The sequence below is a fragment of the Dryobates pubescens genome, chromosome 13 (assembly GCF_014839835.1).
Source record: "Dryobates pubescens isolate bDryPub1 chromosome 13, bDryPub1.pri, whole genome shotgun sequence".
NCBI lineage: Eukaryota > Metazoa > Chordata > Aves > Piciformes > Picidae > Dryobates > Dryobates pubescens.
The window spans coordinates 13,856,765-13,876,295 of record NC_071624.1 but is presented as its reverse complement, the minus strand read 5'-3'; the positions used below and the strand labels follow the sequence as shown (position 1 = coordinate 13,876,295).

The 19,531-nt window shown below is 41.5% G+C and overlaps 2 protein-coding genes across 6 annotated transcripts in view; both read left to right on the top strand.

Annotated features, from left to right (window-relative positions):
• The window catches only part of PIK3CA (phosphatidylinositol-4,5-bisphosphate 3-kinase catalytic subunit alpha), a 41,665-nt gene extending 38,863 nt beyond the window's left edge, over window positions 1-2,802 (top strand). The window contains exons 19-21 of the mRNA XM_054166784.1: window positions 273-390; window positions 559-710; window positions 971-2,802. Coding sequence (XP_054022759.1) covers window positions 273-390; window positions 559-710; window positions 971-1,241 — 541 coding nt within the window. The 3' untranslated portion in view covers window positions 1,242-2,802. The remainder of the gene's footprint in view (window positions 1-272; window positions 391-558; window positions 711-970) is intronic.
• A 10,321-nt stretch (window positions 2,803-13,123) lies between these two features.
• ZNF639 (zinc finger protein 639) lies at window positions 13,124-18,008 on the top strand. 5 transcript variants are annotated; one of them, XM_054166777.1, is made up of 6 exons: window positions 13,124-13,312; window positions 13,703-13,770; window positions 13,998-14,051; window positions 14,354-14,461; window positions 15,896-16,033; window positions 16,284-18,008. In XM_054166777.1, exons 2-6 carry the CDS (start codon window positions 13,713-13,715, stop codon window positions 17,429-17,431), a joined length of 1,506 nt encoding a protein of 501 aa, XP_054022752.1. In that variant the 5' UTR covers window positions 13,124-13,312; window positions 13,703-13,712; the 3' UTR covers window positions 17,432-18,008. The 5 variants fall into 5 exon arrangements, with proteins under 5 accessions (XP_054022752.1, XP_054022751.1, XP_009901870.2 ...); XM_054166776.1 differs by having other exon boundaries at window positions 15,896-16,039; XM_009903568.2 differs by lacking the exon at window positions 13,998-14,051 and having other exon boundaries at window positions 13,127-13,312.
• The last annotated feature ends 1,523 nt before the right edge of the window (window positions 18,009-19,531 follow it).

The following is a 19,531-nucleotide window of genomic DNA, read 5'->3' as shown; positions in this document are numbered from 1 at the left end:
AGTAGCTCATCAAACAAAAACTGCTGGCCTTCAAAAGAGGGACAGTGGCTTTAATCATTACTGTGATCTAGCTGTAATTACTTCTATTTTCAGAGTATGCTGAATTTCTTCCTTACTTTGATAAAGTGATAAAATCCAGGAGTTCTGCTTCATTAAGAGAAGACAGTAGAAGCTGGTCCTTCCTCAAAAGGAAGGGAGGATAAAAACAACTTTGCACTTTTTTTATTGTCAGAATATCTGTAGGAAAATGTCACCTTTTTTGTTTTCAATAGGTATGATGCAGCTATTGACTTGTTTACACGTTCTTGTGCTGGCTACTGTGTTGCTACCTTTATCCTGGGCATCGGTGATCGCCACAATAGTAACATCATGGTAAAAGATGATGGACAAGTAAGATATGTTTGGGTTTCTTGTTAAAAACATAGCTTAATGTCGCCTCCCACATAGGAGTTTAGTTCAAATGAATTTATTTTGTTTAAAAAAAAAATTGTCAATTTAACTATGATGCAGTTCAAACAAGGACTAACTAATCTTAAAATACCTTTCTGTCTTTTTAAGCTGTTTCACATTGACTTTGGACACTTCCTCGATCACAAGAAGAAGAAATTTGGCTATAAAAGAGAGCGTGTGCCATTTGTCTTAACACAAGACTTTTTAATAGTGATCAGTAAAGGAGCCCAGGAATGTACCAAAACAAGGGAGTTTGAAAGGTGAGCCCCCTTTTTAAAGCATTTAACTTTCATGTATTTAGTAGCTAAAATGCACTTTACTACTAGTGTTGTCTTCCTCCAGAAATGAAGATACTGTAAGTAGGAAGATGAGTGTATTTTCTCAGCCTCATTATGGTGTTCTTAAAAGACTGTCCTGGGGTTTCTTCAGCATCCAGTTACCTCCAGTGTTGTGGAGGTATAGCAGTAATGTGCCTCTAGTAGGGAAATACACTGAAAATTTTTCCCCCTGTCTTTTCCAGGTTTCAGGAGATGTGTTATAAGGCTTATCTAGCAATTAGGCAACATGCCAATCTCTTCATAAATCTTTTCTCCATGATGCTTGGCTCAGGAATGCCAGAACTGCAGTCATTTGATGACATTGCATACATTCGAAAGACCCTTGCATTGGACAAAACTGAGCAGGAAGCTCTTGAGTACTTCATGAAGCAAATGAATGATGCTCACCATGGCGGCTGGACAACAAAAATGGACTGGATCTTCCACACAATAAAGCAACATGCTTTGAACTGAGATGAAAGCAAACAAAACAAGAACTATAGCCCGCTTTGTGGGTACTGCACTGTTAATACCTGTTAGCAGCAAAGACTGGTTGCATAGGAATTGCACAAACCACGAACAACATTAGAATTTGTGGCAAGAAAAGAGATGAACTGTTCAGACAGCTGTTGAAAAAATAATGTTAAACAGGGTTTCAGATAGCACTGAAATTGTACACTTCAAAAACTAAGCTTTAGTATGATGTGTGACTTCATGTTATGCCTTAAGCCCAAAAAGGTAAACTTGGAAGAATGTTTCCTTTTTCATTTGATAGGACAAATTAGAAGGAAAGAGAAAATAGTGCTAGCATGAACGTAGAGTCCATCAAGTATTATCTTAGATCTGGTATAGCAGGTAGAGACTATGTTGGATTGAGAAGAGTGGAAAGAGAATTGAAGTAATAGCAAATACTTAAATGCGGCATAGTTTGAAGGGAAGGAGTTTTTATCTCAAAGATCTAAAAACAATAGTGAGAGGACAGTGCCTTTTAAATGTGCTTCAGAGGCATTAGCATTTGTGGGGTTTAGATGACCCTCTGATTTCTGGGTCCATCATCTGCACAGTTTCTGAATGAAGTGGGCAGGAGGCCCATTCAGTGTGGTGTTTCTTCTGCTCAGTAGTTCTAGCAGTGCAATTCGTACCTTCACAAAGAAACTCCCTGTCATCCCCAAAAACTGACTAACCTGGAAATTGAATGGTCAGAATTGGGTTTAGTGCAACAGAGAGCTGTAGTGTTCATCTTAGGTTTGCTTTAATCTAACTTGAACTGAATAGATTTTTTTCATACATGTTTTCCAGAACCTAAAGAAAGGCGAGTTATTAAAATTATTGAAAGATTATTTTTTTATAAAGGCTATTTATATAATAGGAACTACTATTAATATATATTCTTTATTTACATGATTTGTCCAATATTCACTCTTTTAATTTTGCAGCCCAATTCTATCTGTCCAAGACTCCCGTTTCCATTAACATCACTTGAAGGTGACTAGATAAACTCCTAGGACCAAATTCAGCCCTGGTGAAAGAGGACACAAGTACCATTGAAATAGTGGGAGGTACACCTATTAATGCCAGAGGTGAACTTGGCCTAAGTCTCTTCAAAAATTTTTGAGCATCACTCTTCACATGACTGAAGTGATATGCTGGCTATTCAAGGAACATACATTTTTAAACCCTTCGTCCTTGGGTCCACCATTTCTCCTCTTTCTTCCTCCTTTTGAAAGTGGTTGTTTAACCCAGTAACAGATAAATGAGAAGTAGCAATTTAGATTTTTTTTCACTATGATCAGTAATAAGCAGTTCAGCATACAGCAGATATACGTTGGCTAGCTCAAAGCATGTGGAGTTACCAAACATTTGATAGCTTTGTCTGTTTTGTGCGTGCGCATGTGTAGTAGGTATTTGTATATCTAGGTGTCGTCCCCTAACACAATTACCACGTGTGCAATCAGTTACATTGGCACCACTTTTTCAAACTCTTCAGACTACCAAGGATTTCAGATTGCCCTAATGCACAGCTTGAAGTAGGGCTGTTTTGGGTTTTTTTTCTAATTATTAAACAGTAGTTTGGTTTTGTTTGTTTTTAATTAGTGAAGCCTGTGATTCTGAGGGTGGTGTCCACCCCGACATTTTTAACTAGCTAGATTGGCAGCACTTGGAATGGATTCCAAAGGTTTGGATTTTTTTAGGGGGGGGTTCAGCTCATTCACTTGCAAACAGGCACCAAGGTGCCGCTCAAAGTGCAATACCACATGTAATATAAAATATGCTGAGAGCTGGTGTTAGACTAGAATACAAGTAGATAAATAGACTGTACCTTGTGCAGGCTGTACTGATGAGGTAATGAGTGGTTGGCTTCATTTAGCAAATTGTGATATATTTAAAATGTGCAATTGATTATGCTATGAAAGACTTTGGGGATTGTAAAACCAAGGCTTTGGTCTCTCAAGACACTTTCATAGTCAAGATCCTGCAGTTGATTTACTGCACCCATGGATACTTGATATTGTTGGGGGAAGCCTGCTCTTGTGAAAACTACAGAAGTTCCAAGGATAGGATGGGGAATGTGAAGTTTTATTTCCTTCATTCTATCAAATATTTGGGAGCAGTCCAATAGACTCCCCATTACTCTCTTTATTGACTGTTACATATTCCTTTTTGTTGAAATATTTTAGCTCCTGCTAACCTTGGTCATCTTTCCTAAACCAAATTACCCTTGTGTGTATTACTTTGCAGTCAACACCTCTAATATTTTTTAGCTCTCTTAAAACATGGCTTAGTTTCAAATGAATTTGAAAATCTGAAACCCTGTTGGCTGTAACTCTTAATTTAACGGAGTAAAAACGGTTGCACAAATGCTACTTTAGGTGCTATATTATCCTTATTTATCTGGTATTGAAACAATGCTTTACCTCATTTATCTAAAGAAATAGTCAGCCTTTTCCAGCCTGGATGAAAAGATTAACTCAAATTTATTGTGTGTTGTGAACCTGAGTTCTTTTGTACTCAACACCTTAGCAATTTACTGCTGTAAATATGAGTATAAATGTCTTTCAGTTCAAGCATGCAGTGTTCTGCACCCTTTTTGCACAAGGCTATGAATCAGGCTCTGTTTCCAAAAGCTACTGCAACTAAATGCTGTGCAAAAGTTGTGAAACTCATTATGAATATCAAATGGTAAAAGAAAGGAAACTTCATAGTGCTACAGAGTTAAGGTATTTGGGATGATAGCCTTTAAAATTTAAAACAAACAAACAAAGGCAGGAGAGGCTCATGGGCTTCAAACAGTTGTTCTTGCTATAACCAGCATGGGCATTTGAAAAACATTCTGCCAGTTTCAAGATAAAAAATAATCCTTCTTTTTTCATCTTCAAAGTGTTCAACCCTAATTACCTTAATCTGTGACGACAGTTTTGTGCTGATGTAAATTCAGTGATGATGGTGAAGAAACTACTTAAGTTGGAGTGAATGAGAGAATTCCATCTGTTCTATTGGAAGTAAGATCTGCTTATAGTGTGTGAAAGCACCTTTAGCTGAGCTCTAAATTTTTACAGAGATTGCTTGAAATTTTGGATTTTTATTGTTCAACTCTTCCCACTTTGTGGAGATCTGAAAATGTTCCCTTTTTTCTGAGAATTGGCTGCACAAAACACTAAGTAGCTTATTTTGAGCTTGAATTGACTCAGAACACTTTGCTCTTGCAAAACTTTGTAGTAGGACTGCCAGGGTGAGCAGCCCAGGATCGGGCCATGTGTTTTTCACAAAGCATTAGGAAATGGTGATTTAGTGAAATACCAATCTAAAAACAGTAACTTTTTTTCTACTGTGAAGCTGATTTAATGACAGAACAGGCTGCTGCAGATTAGTTTTACTTTAGAATAGAATCTTTGCTTTCCTGAAGGTAGCAGAAAAGGCATCTGTACCGACTTACATATGCACACTTTTCTGGCCTGAAGGGGTGCATTAGGAATTTTTATCATAGACAAAGCAGACTTTCAGTGTAATGTTATTTAAAACAAACAAACAAAACAACAGTGGTTTGGCATCTTATGGAGCAAATACAAACCTGCATATTAAGGGCAATGTAGGAACTACCAAGCTTGTAGAGAACTTTGTACGTGATGACCCTGCTGTTGGTTGGTTGGTTGGTTTGGAGGATTGTTTTCAGTGGGTTGGGTTTGTTTTGTTTTTTTCATCCCAACTTTCCTTTATGTAAAATATGGAATGCCCTTCAGCAGTCAGTAGCCCATGTTTGACAATTTGGAAGTATTTTTCCCTTGCTTTGTCATTTTATAACCGGCATGTTCCAACGTCTGCTCTTAATAATGATGAATTCCCTCCTGTTTTGCATGTCTGCACAGGTTGCAGACCTGGGCTGGACCCATTCAAAACACAGATATCAAAAAAAGCCACTTGAAATTACCATTTTGATGATGTCTTTTGGCATCTAGAAAATGCTTCAAGTTAATGAAATGGCGTGGTATTACAGAAAGAATTGTGACTTGCTGCTTCTAAGATGGATTTGGATTTTATTTCTCTTTGAAACATCTTTCTCTTGGTTTAGTTTTACTTGAATGGAAGAACCACGTTTTGTTGGGTTTTTTGGTTTTTTTTTTATACCTATACTATATAGCTGTGGGTGTTGCAGATTGTTGAATCCCAATTTCATTTTGCAATACATGTTTCATACAAACCATGAATTTGTATCTCTTTTTGTGCTGACAGTTGTCTCACTTTAGGTAAGGCTCTATCTGTCCAAAATGTGTAGCTCACCAACCCTGCAGTTGAGGTGGGTTTGGGGGTGGGATTTTGGGTTTAATTTTTACATCTGTGTTAATGAAGGAATGACAGCTGGAAACTGGGTATAGAAGTTCTCCATCTGCATACACTAATCAAGTCTGTAGGTGCTCTCTGGTCCTTGAGAAATTCTGGTTTCACTTTATGCTGACATAACACTGACTTCATCAGAATCACTCTGGATTCACAAAAGCATATGAAATCAGAATTTGACGGTATGTATATTAAAGTTCCAGATAACTTACTCATATTATTTAGTATGAATGATGTTCTCCTAAGGAGAGGAATGTTTACTAGCAGTCCAGCTAAACACTTGGCAATTTTGCTTGGAAGCAGCCTTCATTAACTAGCCTTCTCAGCTCTCCAATTCTTACCTGATGTAATCCTGTCTATAGTTACTTTCATTTTTTGTGACTTCTGGGATTTTTGTTGCTTGCTAGCTCAAATGTTTCCTCTTCCTGCGTTTTTGTAGTATAAAGAATTCTTAAAATCACACTCTTTACTTCTGAGCTTTATGGGGTAGACTCTTAGCAGTATGAGGCCTTACTGTGTTAGCACTTCTGACTCTAAGCCAGAGGTGAATCCCTGTGTCTCTTCTCTCTCCAACACCCCTCTCTTCTAAAAAGGACCCATAGCATAAGAACAACAAAAATATTTGTAAGAGAAGTTCAATTGAAGCAATGCACTGTCTGTACTTTGAAGCATCTTTGTTGGGTTGTATAAAAGTGTCCTTACTGTCACTTCTGTATGTGATGCAATATTCCTTCATCATAAGAAAAGCCAAAAATACACTCTTCTATCTTGACTCTTTACAAAACTCTGGTGCCAGATCCCCACTAACTATTAAACAGGCTTAAGAACCATTCATTTCAATATTATTGCCTAAGTTTTGTTAGGAAACTGTTCTAGTAATAAAATTCCAGTTAAGCCTGACTTAATTGTGGTTTAAGTTACAGAAATTCAAGTGGAAGCAGGTTTTGTCCTAATAATTTTATGTGCAGTAGTTTTCTTCATCCTTGAGAGCCAACTGCTATTCATAGCTGCAATCTCATTCTGCCTTATTTCTTTAGTTTAACTACTTTTAATCTCTTTCCAGGCTTTATCAATAGTGTTCTATATCCTGTCTTACCAACTGCCCCAAGCTGTCCAAAGTTGTCTTATTGTTTTGTTTGGGGTAGGGGAAAGAAAAGGAAGAGATCTGGACTATGTGGCTGCAGTCTGATTACCTGGATTCTCAGGCTTGAAATTACAGCTGGCACCACAAGTGCAGAAATTCAGAATCACACAATCATTGAGGTTGGCAGAGATCTTTGGAGATCCCTGTTCAAAATGGGGTCAGCTAGAGCAGGTTGACCAGAACATTGTACAGTTGGTTTTAGAGTCTGCTCAAGAAAGAGGAGTCCACAGTAAAAGCTTTTTCTTAATGTTTACATGAAATTTGTTTCACTTTCTAATGTCCTTTAGCGGGCAGCACTGAGAAAGCTTTTCCTATTGTATTTACTCCTCTCCATCAAGTATCTATATATATTAACAAGATGCCCCTTGAGCCTTCTCTTCACCTGGCTAAACAATGCCAGCTCTCTTAGCCTTCTCTCATATCCATCATCTTCATAGCTGTTGTTGGACTTGTTTTAGTATGTCCATGACTGACTTTTACTGGGGAGCCCAGCACTGGCCCCAGCAGTCCAAGTGTGGCCTCACCAGTGCTGAGCAGTGGGGCAGGGTAAAGGCTCACCTCCTTTGACCTGCTGGTGATGCCCTTCCTAAGGCAGCCCTGTTGGCATTTTGGATAAATAGAGCCCAGGAAGGTGTAATCTCTTGATGTTGCCTGAAGCTGGTGGCAGTTGTGTCAGCATCAAAAGCAGAGTATAAACACCCAGCAGCATTTGAAATAACCTTTAAAAAGGAGACAATTATCTTTGAAATAACCACTACTGGGGGGTGGGGGAGGGAGGGGATGTTGCCATGTGTATGTCATTCTGTGATAAAGGTCCTGTGGTGAAGTAGTTAGAAAGCAAAATGTTTGTAGTAATATGGGACAAAAGAAGTATTTAAGATGCAGCAACATGCATGTGGTGTCATACTGAGGAGTCTTGCAGTACTTCAACAGAAAAAAATAAAAAAAGAAAAAAGAAAAAGGAAAAAAAAAATAACAAACACAACCTTTCCCCCCAGAAAACCCCCACAACCCTTTCTTCCCCCTACCCCCCTTCTGCTGTGCTACCTAAGTACCAAAAGTTTGGCCTATGATACTTATTGTAGTTCATGTTCATGGGAAACTGTAAAAAGTCTCTGCTTTTTATTTATCTCTTTGCAGTCTGTATCACATGCTGTTTATTAAAAAAAACAACAAAACTACTTTCAATTTTTATCACCCTTCTGAGTCTTACTGTATGCACTGACTACAACATGAAAATAACATGGTTGGTACACTGGCAGGTTCTGAAGCGAGAACTGCAGGAATCTGCAGCCTTGGAGGTGTGATTCGGTGTTGCAGCCTCACTTTTGAGACAGGCAAGATAAGAACCGTGAGCATCAGTTAAGTTGGGTTTTGGGGGGATAGAAATAGAGTTTGCATTATTTATGGATGGGAAGTCCTAAATGCACGTGGCCTTCCTTCTTGCACACATTGATCCTCAAATTAAATAACATTTTAAGTATGGGCTGTAAAAGTTCTGATAAGAATAGAATAGAATAAACCAGGTTAGAAGAGACCTTCAAGATCATCGCATCCAACCTATCGTCCAACACCACCTAATCAACTAAACCATGGCACCAAGCACCCTATCAAGTCTCCTCCTGAACACCTCCAATGATGGTGATTCCACCACCTCCCCAGGCAGCCCGTTCCAACAGGCAATCACTCTCTCTGTGAAGAACTTCTTCCTAAGCTCCAGCCTAAACCTCCCCTCGCATAGCTTGAGGCTGTGTCTTCTTGTTCTGGTGCTGGGTGTCTGGGAGAAGAGACCAACCTCCGCCTGTCTACAACCTCCCTTCAGGTAGTTGTAGACAGCAAGGTCTCCCCTGAGCCTCCTCTTCTCCAGGCTAAGCAACCCCAGCTCCCTCAGCCTCTCCTCGTAGGGCTTGTGTTCCAAACCCCTACCCAACTTTGTTGCCCTTCTCTGGACACGTTCCAGCAAGTCAACATCCTTCTTAAATTGAGGGGCCCAGAACTGGACACAGGACTCCAGTGCAGAATGACCTCCCTGCTCCTGCTGGCCACACTGTTCCTGATGCAGGCCAGGATGCCCTTGGCCCTCTTGGCTGCCTGGGCACACTGCAGGCTCATGTTCAGCCTGCAGTACCCCCAGGTCCCGCTCTGTCTGGCTGCTCTCCAGCCACTCTGACCCCAGCCTGTAGCACTGCATGGGGTTGCTGTGACCAATGTGCAGAACCTGGCACTTGGATGTGTTAAATCTCATACCAGAGAGAGCAGATGTTACTGGTATGTTTCAGCTGGATGGTTTTAAAACCCCTACTAAATCAGTCTGGAGTGGGTTTGAAAGATCTTTCAGGCTTTCACAACAGAAATTGTAGTTTTAAAACAAACAAATTTTTGCTTCCAGTACTAATTTTGAAAGGGTGAGAAATGTATTTGGGAAATTACTGGCAAGTGAAAACCTGGGGCTCCAATGGAATTGCTTCCATGGATGTGTTGGTCTATTCTGGACTTCAGTTGCTAACAAACTCTTATTGTGGGAGGGATTTGAACACTCTTGTTGAGAATTTCACTTTTTTTTTGAGAGATGAGGGAAGTGTTGGGGGTTTTAATGAGGTCAGTCCTACACATCTTTGTCCCTATTAACTTCAAAGTTTGTAGACTCGTCAATTATGTTTCAGATCACTGCTGCCTGGCTTTAAAAAAGGGTAAGGCTCCAGCAGGTGCTCAGTCAATACTGAATAAAACTCTGTTGTAAAAGGTGCACAACAGTATCCTTGCAGTTATTTTGAAGCTCAAGCTGAGCTCTGTGGAGAAAGTGAAGCAATGTGTGGCTAGTCAATTTGAGGTAGCTAGTTCAGAGACCTGAACTAACAGATGAAACTTGTGTTTATTGTAGCGTAAGCTGAGTTTTGCCTTTCCTATTTAACTATGAAATAGTTATGAGTGGTTACTGCCTTGTTCTAGATGCACAGGATGGTTCAGGGAATGGGGATCAGCAGTTCTTGTTCAAATGCAAATTTTAGACTTCACCACCATTGCCATGTGTGATTTTTGTGGTAATCTAAGTCTTGATCCCTAAAGCACCAAAAGAAAGTATGGATAACTTGTAAAATAATGCTGGCAAAACAGAAGAATGATTTGCAATGTGGGCAGCTTGCTGTAGCACAGGAATCTCAATGAGCCCTCCTCATTCTAGGCCTGAAAATCAGTCTGGTTTCCAACCTGCAATGGAAAGACTTCATCCAAAATCTAAGCCCAAAAGAGCTCTAAAAGAGCAATAAAACTGATGCCAGACAAGATAGCTCAGTTAAACTCTTATGTGTCCTTTAAAAATCTACCTTCAGCAAATGTTATTATCATGAGCTTCTTTCTGATTTCACTGAAGAAAGGGTTTACTCCATTCTTCTTTTTTTTTGGTAAGGCTCCATCCTTGCTAATTTGAACAAGCAGCATCTGTGTTGCTTATTTAAACAAAATGGGCTTTTCTGTATTTCCAGTTGGAATGGGTTCTGAGTGATTGGAACCTGATCCAGTGCCATCTGAACATCCCAAGCACATGGTGCTTTAGAAAATGAGACTCGTTTAGATGTTTTCTGTTGAGAGTATTAATAATGTGGATGCCTGTGACTTTGAAATGGGTCTGCAACTTCAAAGGAGAGCCTCCTCTGATGTTTCTCTTTCAGAGTCTTGTCTTTTTAATTGACATAGGTGATGTTGGTCTGTGCTGCTTCGTGTGGAGAAGAAATCAGTCAAAAGGTACAGAAAAGATCTGTTGTGCCTCGGTTAGCTTGAGTTTGGCTCAACAAGCAGGACTGAATTCAAAGCAAAGGGCTGGGTTTGTGTTTAGTTTGTTTGGCTTTTGGTTTTGTTTTATTTGCTTGCTTGTTTGTTTTTCCTTTAACTTGGTAAATCACAGCTTTTAAAATTCCCGTTACTGCCCTCTGCTGGGAACTGGGGGAAGTGCTTTGGGGGAATACAGACACGGGAAACTTTTTTGTGAATAGGAGAAATATGTGGGCATCCACTCTTTTGAGTGGCCAAGGCAAATTTGAGGCCTTTAACACAAACTGTCATGGGACAACCTCAGATCCTATGGCTGGACTGAACAAGAGAGAACAAACTGAACTGGGATGTCAGGATCTTGTTTGATCAGTAATTCAGTTCAGGAGATAACAGAACACATTTATTTAATTTGAGAGCTCAGTAGCGTGCCTTCAAAAGTGTACCTTTATATTCATGCTGCATACCATCAAAACTTCTTTGTGATCACAGGATGAAGCTCTTTATGCAGCTCTATCCAACTCAGATCACCTCAAAGACATGTTTCCAAGTTTCAGGACAAAGACTAACTTACAGAATAAATCCAATCTCCCTTCCAGCTAATGAACAAAACAGAGGCCAGAGGCAGGGTGCGTTTTTTAGCATCCAGTGGAGCAACAGCTTTAGGAATATTGTAGATTGTCTGCTAATTAAAAGTTTGATGTTAAAGTTAGGTAACCAGACTGAGCCAAAGCATAACAGCTCAATAAATTAAATGCTTGGTGACATTTAATGAACAAAATAAGTGACTGTAATAGTCTCCCTTGTGTCTTACACCTAAATTACTTATTTTTCAAAGTACGGAGATGCTGTTTGAAATATTCACCTTTGAAGATTAATATAACTTATTGCTTTATCCTGTGCATTAAAAAAGAACAAACCCCACAGCTTAGGTGAGCAGAACTGTGGGATTCTTTTAGGGTTATAAACGCAGGAATAGCTGGGAAGGAGAAAGCTCCTTCGTTTACTTTTCCCAACCCTTATTTTACGTTGATTCAGAAGCTTTAACCCCCAGCTTCTCCCCTGATGCATTTGCTGTAACATCAGGCTCTGTGTTGTGCCACCCACACACGTCTATTTGCTGTTGGCATTTCTAAAAGGACAGGGGACGGTGCCAAGAGCTTTTCAAGCATGGACTCAGCCTCCCTGTGAAAATGTGCTGCTTGTCCTTCTCCGCGTGTTCGTTTTGCTGCGGTGGGATGACGCTATCGTGTATAAATTAAAAGACAAAAAGTATTTGTCCCCTGCCCGCTTAGTACAGAGACGAGGGCGGGGGGAAGCAGCAGGCGTCGGGGCGACCTCCAGGGGGCGCCATGTCGGCGGCTGCCGCCCGCTCCGCCCCTTCCCCGCGGGGAGCGACGCGTCCGAGGGCGGCCGTGGCCCGTGCTGGGCGCGGAGCGGAAGGTGAGTCCCGGGGCCGAAGCAGGAGGGGAGCGGCTGCCGGCATCGCCCGCAGCCCCCGCGGGGAATTCCGTGCCCCAGCCAGCGTCCGCCTCCCTCCAGGCCTTCCGACAGCCGCGTGCGGCCCGGGTCTCGCGGACCGGCGTTCATCACCCGCCCCCATCTTGCCCCTCGCCCCGCCGCCATTTGAGGCGCGGACCCGCGCCCGCCGGCGTGAGGCGAGCGACTCGCCCTCTCCCCCTCCGTCCCCGGTGAAGGTGGCTGAGCAATGACTCACGCTCCGCTGCACGCTCCGGCCGCCGCCTTTCCGCACGCTGAGGCGAGGCTGGGCCTGCGGCGATCCCCGGTGGCGGCTCCGGGCTGGGCCCTTTCTCTGCCGCCAGAACGTGGCTGCTGCCTCGCCCCTGCCTCCGGCTCGCGCCTCGCGGCCGCCCGCGACTCCCCCGCCGCAGCCTCCGGGGCGGAGCGGCGCGAGTGCCGCGTTCCCGCGCGTGGTTCCCCACTGCGGCTTCTGCGAGGGCCGCGGCCGGCCCGGTGGGGGCTGGGGGCCCGCGGTTCTCGTGGTTTAGGGCCTTTATGAGTCTTCCCCGTAATCAGGCCGAGCTTCTGGGAGCGGTGTACCGGGGAAAGCGGCTGGAGAAGAGTAACGAGCGTTACTGTCCTGTGGGCCGATCCTTGGCGAAAAGGTTGAGCCGCGTTAATGGGAACCAAACTTGTGTTTCAGTACAATGCAGGTTCTTTTCTCACAGTCAGAAAAGGCGGTGGGGGTATTTGATGCTCCTAGACAATGCTAAACCCCCGGGGTTGTCTGTGTAAAAATTCGAAGTCGGAGGTTATTTCACGAGAACAGTTTACTTGAGGACCTTTTCATGCTTTCATTGATTTTGGCTTTAGAAGAACCTGGGCCCTTAAGTGCTCCAGTGCTGGGGTGAATCACATCAGATTCGGTGTCCACAGCCCTTTCTTCAAAACTGATTTAGCCTATATATAGTTCCAGTACTTCTAATGTCATGTCTTAATATTTTTACGTTGTCAGGGGCTGTGAAGTGCAGTGAAGTCCAACTAAATCGTGGACCAAAACTAAACACTCAAATATCTCTATCTACTCATTTTGATACTCTGAACCAACATTTGTAAGATTTTATGTTGGTTTAGGTTGAATTTCTGTAATTTCATTCTTTGTAGTACTTGTGTGTCTGACTTGTAAATTTACTCTGTGCTCAAGTTTTAAAGTGTTTTAAAATGCTGTTACCTTACAGATGAATATTGTCATTAACTGATGTATTCACCATATTTGAAAGCTGTACAGCCACCAGATTCTTAGCTGCTCTGCTTGCTGATACTGAAGAGTCGAGGACTTGTGGTAAGAGAGCACGATTTTATTTGTATTTTCAATATTAAAACCTTTATCTCAAGGACTCTGCCTCAGAATGCCAAAACACCAGAGCACTGGACAGCTGCTTTGTAGGTTACATTGAGTACTTGAGTGCCTGGAGGCCTGACCTGTCTGTTCTTATGCTGAACCTTTTGTTCCAAGGCAGGAACATGAAATGAGGCTTCAATGCTTGTGTGCATTTAATGTGTTCTGAACTGTAACAAAATGGGCTGAGGGTCAGGAAAGAGGAGTAGGAAAAACCTCCTGTATTCATGTGGGGATTTTCATAATGTTTGTATTGATTTATAAAGTAATGAAAGGTAATCTAAATACAAACCAATTTAATCCTTCAATGTTTTCACTTTACAATTAATTTAGACTGTGCAAAATGAATGAGCATCCTAAAAAGAGGAAAAGGAAGACACTGCATCCTTCTCGATACTCAGGTCAGTCTAGAGGTTGAGTTCTGTACTCTTGAAGGTGTTTTTTTCCTCTCATAATAATTACTTTATGAGAAGGAACCACATGAGCTAACACATGGAAAATCAGTACCATAAAGGGTGGTGGGATAAGAAGTCGGGGTCTGAATGTACTGAGTGCCTGCTCTGCGTGCTCTGTTGTTAAGCCACGTTCAGTCAGTGCCTCTGAGTGGTTTTGTTTGTACTCCCTGCAGACGGGGAAACTTGCTCAAGATACAAAATGAGGATGATTCTACTAACACACAAGGGTAGGAATTTTGTGAAAGTTGGGATGGGGGTTTCCAGAAGTCTTCAGTACTGACTAAACTGTGCTCTAGTCACTGTCTTTATTGAGAACAGCTTGGTGGTGGCTTTATCTGATACTCAACATCAGGGCAGCAGCTGAAAATTGTAACTCACAACAGAAATGTTAACAGGCCAGTATAGAATTCTGCCAACACAAGAAGTAAAAATGTCATCAGTGAAGAGAATTGTGGTGAGCATTAAATGCATAATAAAAAGACATCAATGTGTTAGCATTAAAACTTGCCTTTTTGTTTGTTTGGTTTAGATTCTTCAGGCACAAGCAGATACATAGACAACAGTGGAATTTTTTCGGACCACTGCTATAGCGTCTGTTCGATGAAACAGCCAGACATCAAGTTTTCTGAAAACAGAGGTAAGACTGCATTGTGCTATCTTGTTCTGCAGTTCTTTACTACCTGTGTCGTGCTCCTAGTCATAGAAGTAGAATACAGAGTGCATAGTGGGTGATTTCCAAGCATTGTTGTGATCAGAGACTCAATCGTTGAATCATTAAGGTTGGAAAAGCCCTTTAAGTCTGACCGTAACCCAAGTACTATGATCACTAAACTGTATCCTGGAGTGCCCCATCTACACACTTCTTGAATACCTCCAGGGATGGAGACTTCAGCACCTCCCTGGGCAGCCTGTTGCAATGCCTCACCACTCTCAGGAAAGACCTTTTTCCTAATATCCAATCTGATCCTCTTCTGGCACAGCTTAAGGGCATTTCCTCTCATCCTATCACTAGTTACTTGGGTGATGAGGCCAACATTGGCCTCCTTTCAGGTAGTTGTAGAGAGCAATAAGATCTCTCCTTGGCTGCCTTCTCTCCAGACCAAGCAACCCCAGGTCCCACAGCTGCTCCTCGTATGGCACCCTCCAAAGCCCTCACCAGCCTTGTTACTTTTCTCTGGACACACTCCAGGACCTCAATGCCTTTCCTATACTGTGGTGCCCAGAATTGAACACAGTATTTGTGCTGTGGCTTTACCAGGGCTGAGTACAGGGACACTATCACTTCCTGCTCCTGCTGGATGCACTGCTTGTTACAGGACAGGATGCTGATGGTCTACTATATCTATATGCCTTAGGCTTACACGCTTCTATATCTACGTGCCTTAGACTGATGGAAGGTTGTTTAATCATTACCACTGAAATACATTTTTCAAAGTAGAAATGATGACAAAAAGATCCTTCTGTTTTACAGCACTTATAATGGTGATTAGACTTCTTTATCTAAATATCCACTAAGTAATGTAAACCTGATGTAAATAAGTTTTCATAGGAACTTGACCCCCAATTGCATTGGACTGTACTTGTGGGGGGAAAAAAATGCCTTTCTATAAAATAGCTGCTAGTGGATATAAAGTTTGGCAGAGCAAAATGTGAGGATGGATTTGTATTATTTTTCTTTTCAGTCTGAAAAATTAGCCAGCAAGCCTCCAGAAGTGTTATGCTTTAAAATGGGATCTCCTGAAGTATTTAAGAATGTTTTTTTAACATTGTACCTTTCAAGTGTAAAGTTTCATTTGAAAATTGTAAAGTTCTTTCCAGTATAGTTAACTGACCGTGTCTTGATGAGATTTTAAAGACAGAGCTGTCACCTTCTGAATTGTTCTTTTGTGTGTACGGAAGTACTTATTAAGTATTGTTATTTTCTTCAATGTGTGTCATGGTGTGATTAGTATGTGAAGATACACAGCTGGACTAAGTAAAGAACCCCAGATGTTATTTGCTACATTAAAGAATCACAGTGATGCTAGTATGGGCAAATGATGATAGAAAATGCTTCTGTCTATCTTTGCAGGTAGATTCCACAGTCCTGTGCAGAGCCTAGACACGGACGATGATGGGAGTCCTGTGCACGCTGGGACTTCTCAGTGGAGTGGGTCCCATTCAAACGTTGTGGGGTTGCACTATGCCGACCCTAAAAGGAGGGATAAAGGTAAAGGTCAGTGTGTATTTGTAGCTCAGGTACTGGGAACTTGTAGAGCAGCACAGCTGCTGGCCTTTAAAGAACCTTTTTTGCTTTGGCCAAAGAGGGTGAAGGATTTGTAGTTTGATAATTAAACAGTCTGGAGGAAAAGAACTGCTTTTTGCATTTGTAAGCTGTTAGAACTAACTGAACAGTGAAATGTGGATGCAGGTGTTTTGGAGGTTTTTTTTAACCTTCTGTTACATATTGTCTCCTGCAGATAAAAGTACTAATAATGGAATGTGCAGAGACTTATGTGATTCACCTATATTCAGTGACAGCCCTACAGAAGAAGAGAAACCTCTTGATATTCAAACCGTAGAAATTTCTACAACAGAAGTGAATGCTGTAGAAGTTCATGATATAGAAACACAAACTGTCTCACCTGAAAAGCTAGAAGCTGAGGACCTAGAGGAAATCCCTCTGGAAACATGTAAAATGTTTGAGAAGAACCAGGCTTTGAACATCACAGCTCAACAGAAATGGCCTTTGCTGAGAGCCAACAGCAGTGGCTTATACAAGTGTGAGCTCTGTGAGTTTAATAGCAAGTACTTCTCTGATTTAAAGCAGCACATGATCCTGAAGCATAAGACCTGTACAGACACCCACGTCTGTAAAGTTTGTAAAGAAAGCTTCTCCAGCAAAGTGCAGCTCATTGAGCACGTAAAGCTGCACGAGGAGGATCCGTACATCTGTAAATACTGTGATTACAAAACTGTGATATTTGAGAACCTGAGTCAGCACATAGCAGACACTCACTTCAACGACCACCTGTACTGGTGTGAGCAGTGTGACATGCAGTTCTCCTCCAGCAGCGAGCTGTACCTGCACTTCCAGGAGCACAGCTGTGACGAGCAGTATTTGTGTCAGTTCTGCGAGCACGAAACAAACGACCCGGAAGATCTGCACAGCCACGTGGTGAACGAACATGCCTGCCGACTGATAGAGCTAAGTGACAGCTACAATAACAAGGAGCGAGGACAGTACAGCCTCATAAACAAAATCAGTTTTGACAAATGCAAAAACTTCTTTGTGTGCCAAGTGTGTGGCTTTAGGAGCAGGCTGCATACAAACGTGAACAGGCACGTAGCTATTGAGCACACCAAAATATTCCCTCATGTTTGTGATGACTGTGGGAAGGGCTTTTCAGGTATGTTGGAATACTGCAAGCATTTAAGCTCTCATTTATCTGAAGGGATTTATTTGTGTCAATACTGTGAATATTCAACAGGACAGATTGAAGACCTTAAAACTCACTTGGATTTCAGGCATTCAGCAGATTTGCCTCATAAGTGTACCGATTGTTTAATGAGGTTTGGAAACGAGAAAGATCTTTTAAGTCATCTTCAGATACATGAGACAGCCTGATTTCTGTCTTTCCCTGTAAGCAGTTGGTTAGAATTGGAATGAATTTCCAGTTGCTGGAAGTTGGCATTAAATACATTTTTAACAGCAATTGTACAATTCCAGTGTTTTCATCTTTGTATCAGCAGAGCATGTTTAACAACTTGGTGTTGTGAGTTTCCTAACCTAGGGGTTTCAGTTGAAATAATCATGCTTATAGTGTGATGGGTCTGCTTCTGGGGGGACAGTGGGAGTAGTTGTGTGTTGTGGTAGCAGTTCTGATGGTCATCCTGCATTTCCACATCTCCTATACAAGACCATCTCTCTCGAGTTTAAAAGGCGCAAAGAGCAAGTCAATATCTAGCTTCATGCTAAAGTAACACCATGGGGATCTCAATTGTATATGCAGCTCGTTACCCTCTGTCACAGCAGGTTGTGCTGATGTTTAGCAAAGTTAGCCCAGCCTGGCAAAGATGAAGGTGTTCCAAAAATTCCCAAGCATGGATGTCTCCAAACTGACATACCAGCCTGCATTTCCCACCTCATACTCTTGATAAGCTTTTAAAGTTGCCCTGTTTTTCTCTTGGGGATACTCTACTTGACCTTGACATGCACTTTGTGCAGTGTTTAATTTGAGCTCCTGCCTGTGGGTCTATCAACAAGCGTGTCTTTCACACATGCACTGCAGACCTCCCACATGATTTTTATTTCTGTTACTTACCTTCATAGCCTGCTTTTTAATGCACCAAGGAGACACACATTGCTTGGGTGTAGATTAGGTCATGTTTTAAGGAGTAAAGGGAACCTGCAAAATGATCCAGCTGAGAATGCACAAAGTGTGATTTATTTTTTTTTTAAACCTAAATGCTAATTTAGCTGTCACTCATGATGTATGTCACCAACCTCATTTAGAGTAAGCCTCTATTAGTTATTATGTATATTTATAATGAGCTTTCTACTGCTAGCAATTTGAGGACTGTTATTTTAATTCTGTAAACTTTAAAGTTCTATGTACTGGCTTCAAAACACTGATACAGTAGGGAAATTGTAGTAACTTCAATCACTTTCAAATAATTTCACACATCTGCCACTACAATTGTTACAAATGAATATTTACAGTCCGTTCTGCAGCTGTATTTCTGAGTGGAAGCTTAGACAGACAAAAAAAAGGGCAAGGTCATTTTGATTGTTGTAGTTAGCAGGGTAAAATTACCCATGAAACAGTGGTGGAGTTTCTTTCTTCACTGGCTGTAAAATTGTAATACAAGATTGTCTAATGCAAGCTTTGTATAAATATAACTAATGTATAAAACATTTCTTGATCAGGGAGATTGGGTGTTACCAGCTTCAAGGTGTGCAAGGGTCTTTGCATTTGGATTTTAAAGCTAAGGATAAAAATTGGCTGGATATTGACAATTCACTAAGTTCTAGAGAAATATATCTGAAAAGTCCACTTTTTTTACAAGCCAGTTGGCATCTTTTTATTTGGTAGCAGGCAAGACCTTTTTTGTCTATTTGAAATGCTGTTTTACTACTAAATCTGTGTAGTCACTGAAAAGGGCAACCTGATGGTGTCCTGACTGTATTTTCTTAGTCTGTTGCATAGAGTACAACAGTGTCTGTGGTAGTATTGCTCATTTCCCACTTTGAATACATCCATCCTGGCTGCCTTAAAACAGTAGCAATGATACAGTTAACAAAGAAAGGAACGTTTATTTTGTACATGGAAGAGGAATGCTGGGTCTCTTAAAATCCTGCTCTTGGTGATGACAGCACAGATGTAGCAGCACAGTTGTGCTCTGGAGAGCAAGCTGCTCCAGGGGACAGTGGTAAGTGGAAAAAAAAGAAAAAGTGGTTGTGTATGTTTGTGTAGATCAGCACAAACCTGTACAGGAGAGGTGAGAGGTAGTCTCTTGTGAAAAGCACAGAGCCCCATGACAGGAAAAAACTTGCATGTTGACTCCTGAACAACTTTGTGGCTATCTTTGAGTTGTGTTATTTCTAATCTAAACTGGGAGTGAAAAGAATACCCCATGGGAATGTTAAGAAGCCAAGTCACTGCCAACTAAAATGTACCCCGTGATGTTCAATTCAAACTATATTCACCTTTGACTTAGGTTGGAC

What these genes read in the sequence shown, in the direction of transcription:
- ZNF639 (XM_054166776.1), top strand. Translation starts at nt 13,713, where the DNA reads ATGAATGAGCATCCTAAAAAGAGGAAAAGGAAGACACTGCATCCTTCT. An exon ending in GCATCCTTCTCGATACTCAG is followed by an intron (nt 13,771 to 13,997) that starts GTCAGTCTAGAG and finishes TACTCCCTGCAG; the next exon opens with ACGGGGAAACTTGCTCAAGA. An exon ending in GATTCTACTAACACACAAGG is followed by an intron (nt 14,052 to 14,353) that starts GTAGGAATTTTG and finishes TGTTTGGTTTAG; the next exon opens with ATTCTTCAGGCACAAGCAGA.